Source organism: Chiloscyllium plagiosum, chromosome 4 (genome assembly GCF_004010195.1).
Source record: "Chiloscyllium plagiosum isolate BGI_BamShark_2017 chromosome 4, ASM401019v2, whole genome shotgun sequence".
NCBI lineage: Eukaryota > Metazoa > Chordata > Chondrichthyes > Orectolobiformes > Hemiscylliidae > Chiloscyllium > Chiloscyllium plagiosum.
In genome coordinates this window covers 46844207-46847976 of record NC_057713.1, presented here as the reverse complement: position 1 = coordinate 46847976, position 3770 = coordinate 46844207, and the positions used below count along the sequence as shown (strand labels likewise).

The 3770-nt window shown below is 37.7% G+C and overlaps 1 protein-coding gene across 1 annotated transcript in view; it reads left to right on the top strand.

The window, feature by feature from the left end:
• The window catches only part of LOC122549552 (serine/threonine-protein kinase H1-like), a 76551-nt gene that overhangs the window by 17005 nt on the left and 55776 nt on the right, over positions 1 to 3770 (top strand). The window contains exon 2 of the mRNA XM_043689398.1: positions 817 to 1483. Coding sequence (XP_043545333.1) covers positions 817 to 1483 — 667 coding nt within the window. The remainder of the gene's footprint in view (positions 1 to 816; positions 1484 to 3770) is intronic.

Genomic DNA, 3770 nt, shown 5'->3' with positions numbered 1-3770 from the left:
ACCTATTGTACTCTATGCTACTCTATCCCCACCCCCACCCTCCTCTAGCTTATCTCTCCACGCTTCAGGCTCTCTGCCTTTATTCCTGATGAAGGGCTTTTGCCCGAAACGTCGATTTCGAAGCTCCTCGGATGCTGCCTGAATTGCTGTGCTCTTCCAGCACCATTGATCCAGAATCTGGTTTCCAGCATCTGCAGTTATTGTTTTTACCACAGTTTAATATTGGAGCCTGATCAAAGAATAGAGGCAGGTCCACTAAGGTAAAGTATTTCAGAGTCTTGCTTATGGTTGATCAACCAATCAAAATCTAAAATTATAATCAACATTCAGACACATGACACCTCAAACATTATGAAATTGAATCATGTGATCTGGCATTCTCAGTAATGGTGACAACAGGTACATCTTGGAAAATAAAGAAATCATCTTATTTGCTTATGGTCTACTGTGTATATACACACCTCTAATTGTTTTCCATGTTAGTAGTGAAAATGAGCTGCAGTATATGTTATTGGTTAACAAGTGCATTCCATTTGATATTATGAATGCTAGATATGTAAATATAATTAAGCTTAACTATTAGAATGGATTTCCCAAATGAAACCAGCAAATTGTATACCGTTGACTTAGTTTCTATCTTTTAACTATTATATGCAGTGGTCTAATATTACAAATATGGCTTGACTATGCTGTTTGCATAAAGATTTAACCTCAGCAGTAACTCGTCATATGGAATTTTAGAACTGGTGTATTGTAAAGCATTCCAGCTACATCAGTGACCATCGTTGATAAATCTATACTGTTCATCTTCATCAGGTATGACATCAAGGCTCTTATTGGGCGAGGAAGCTTCAGCAGAGTGGTGAGAGTTGAACACAGAGCGACCAAACAGCCTTTTGCCATCAAAATGATTGAAACAAAAGCTAAAGAAGGAAAGGAGGTGTGTGAGTCTGAGCTGAACGTGCTTCGGAGGGTGAGCCATCGCAATGTCATTCAGCTGATCGAGGTTTTTGAGACCCAGGATCGTATCTACATGGTGATGGAACTAGCTACTGGTGGAGAACTTTTTGACCGTGTAATTGCCAAAGGATCATTCACAGAGAGAGATGCAACAAGGGTATTGCAGATGGTTTTAGATGGGGTCAGATACTTACATACCTTGGGAATTACACACAGAGATTTGAAACCAGAAAATCTTCTTTATTATCATCCAGGATCAGATTCCAAGATCCTTGTCACTGACTTTGGACTAGCCAATTCTGGGAATAAAGGTGGAGACTGGTCCATGAGGACCACTTGTGGCACACCAGAGTACATTGCGCCTGAAATTTTGTTGAGAAAACCTTACACCAATGCAGTAGATATGTGGGCTTTAGGTGTAATCTCCTATATTTTGCTGAGTGGAACTATGCCGTTTGAAGATGAAAACCGGACCAGGCTTTACAGGATGATTCTCAAATGCAAATACAGTTATATAGGTGAGGTAGGTGAAACTTCTTGAATTATTAGTTTAAAGCTATAACTTTCACTTTTCAAGTTCTTAAAAACTTAAGGTAAAATTTCTTATTTATCTTTATTTTGCAATTCAATTTACAACTACTTATATAGACTTCTCTTGTGACATTCTAGTACATACATTTTTTAAGCAGTTCGAGACTTGTCAGTAGATATTGTTCATTTTACACCATCACCAAAATCAAAATTACCTGAAAGGCATTTTTTAACAAAACTGGGATACTAGTAGATTTTTTTTTTCTTGTAAAGCTCTCATTAAAGAATTAAATAAAGTGAAACTTGTATAGTCATTATTTGGTAAATTGACATATCAATTCTAAATAAGGTCAAGTTAACAAAAAATATTTGAAAAGAAAAGCTCAATTGATATATAAAACAAATAGAATTCATGCAAAATTCTCTTAACATGTTAATGCTTTTTAAAAGATGCCCAATGTATATTTGTATTTTTGTGCACTTTGCTGCTTACTGGGAGAAATCTTCAAATAAATTGCCACTTATTCTCATAAGCTATCTACCTCGGATGCTTATGGAGAAGCTGCACTGATAAATGAAGTAAAAACGATGAATTTGTTAATAGTATTTTAAAAAATTGATCTGCATTAAAATCTAGTGATCCTTACTTAGAAGAAGTGTGGAGGCTACTATAGAACTTGACATTGAGTTCGTAATTATACTGCATTTAGAGACTTCAGAACCATTGAATCTCATCTCCTGAATCAGGTTGTCAGAAATGGTTCTCATTCATTTATCACAGTCTTAAGACTTAAGTAGACTCTAAATAGGAAAAGAATACAGTGCTGACTTCAACATGTTACCAACAGCACATTCAATACATTAAAACAAACTTTAAGTTCTTTACAACATTGCACGTTATGATAATTTTAGCAAAAATCTAAAAGTGAGGTAAAAAGGGTGTAGATTCAATAGATTGGCCAATGCCTATTCATGTATGGTTATTCAAATAACATTAACTTTCTGCTGTCACTGTGGTCTGCACACCACACAATTGAACAGCATTGTGTAGGATTTACAGTGCTAGGTACATAGGTCATACACCGCAATGATAGACAGCAAATAGCATGTTCCTTTGGTTGTTCGTAATAGACAGAATACAGGCTATGATCAACCAGCCTGTGCTTGCACAAACCTAAATTAAAACGTTTGTTAAGTATAATTTTGAAATTGGACAGGACTTTCTGAACAATGTGGAGTGTGCTAATAGCTACACTAACAACCAATCTGCTATAATCAATCAACTCATAACTTGGCTCATTTACTCTTGCAAGAAGAGATATATATTCATTTCCAGGGACACATTCTCCATAAACAGAAGGAGTGTATTAAAGCCAGGAGTTTCTGCACCCACGAGTTCTCCATTGCTATATTAACAACAACTCCTGGGCTTATCAGAATCATTTTTTTCAACCAATCAACACTCTTTTCTTCTGTAATATAAATTATTATGTTTGTTTGCAATGTGGAATACCTGAACTTGTTCTAATAAGTGTAAGAATAAACATTTAAGCCACATCTATCTCTCCTTCTTTCATGGCTGTTTGTGGATCTTGCTGTTGGCAATTTGTTACCATTTCTTTTACATTGAAAAGAGATTGACCAAACTCAAAAATTGTTTGATTACCTGTAGTGTTTTAGGATATCCTGTGATTGCACTAATATCCTGAATCATCGTCCATTGTGGGATGTAAGGAAGCAATTGTTGCCCAAACTGGGCTTGTTGCTGTAAGAAACCTCTTTTGAAAACCAAGCAAGTCCAAGGTCTGAATCTTCTTGGTGATTCTCATGTATGGTCACAAGCTTGCATTCTAGACACAACGATAGCTCTGCTACTGCTGGACCACTCATTCCCACCAGGGGGACTGCTGGTGAATTCCATATGCAGAGGAACTTCAATTATCTGAACGAGATGGGCGGGCACTATTTCGTTTGGATAATTGATTTTCGGTTAATTGATTCAATCTCTCCTCTGGGGCTCAGAGTTTTCTGAAGTTTCCTTCTTCCTTGCTCTGCCTATATTGCTCCCTCCATCTGTCTCAGGGTTTCTGAGCAGACACACACCTATGTGTAATGGACCTGCAGCATTGCTGAAGCTACCCCCCCCCCCCCCCCCCACCCAAAATCAGTTCAATGGGATTGACACAGCCAGCACTTGCGACGTTCATTCCCCATTCAGGAGACTAGACAGCAGCACATGCAAGCCCCCATCTGCCCACCCCAAACCCCACCTGCTGTAC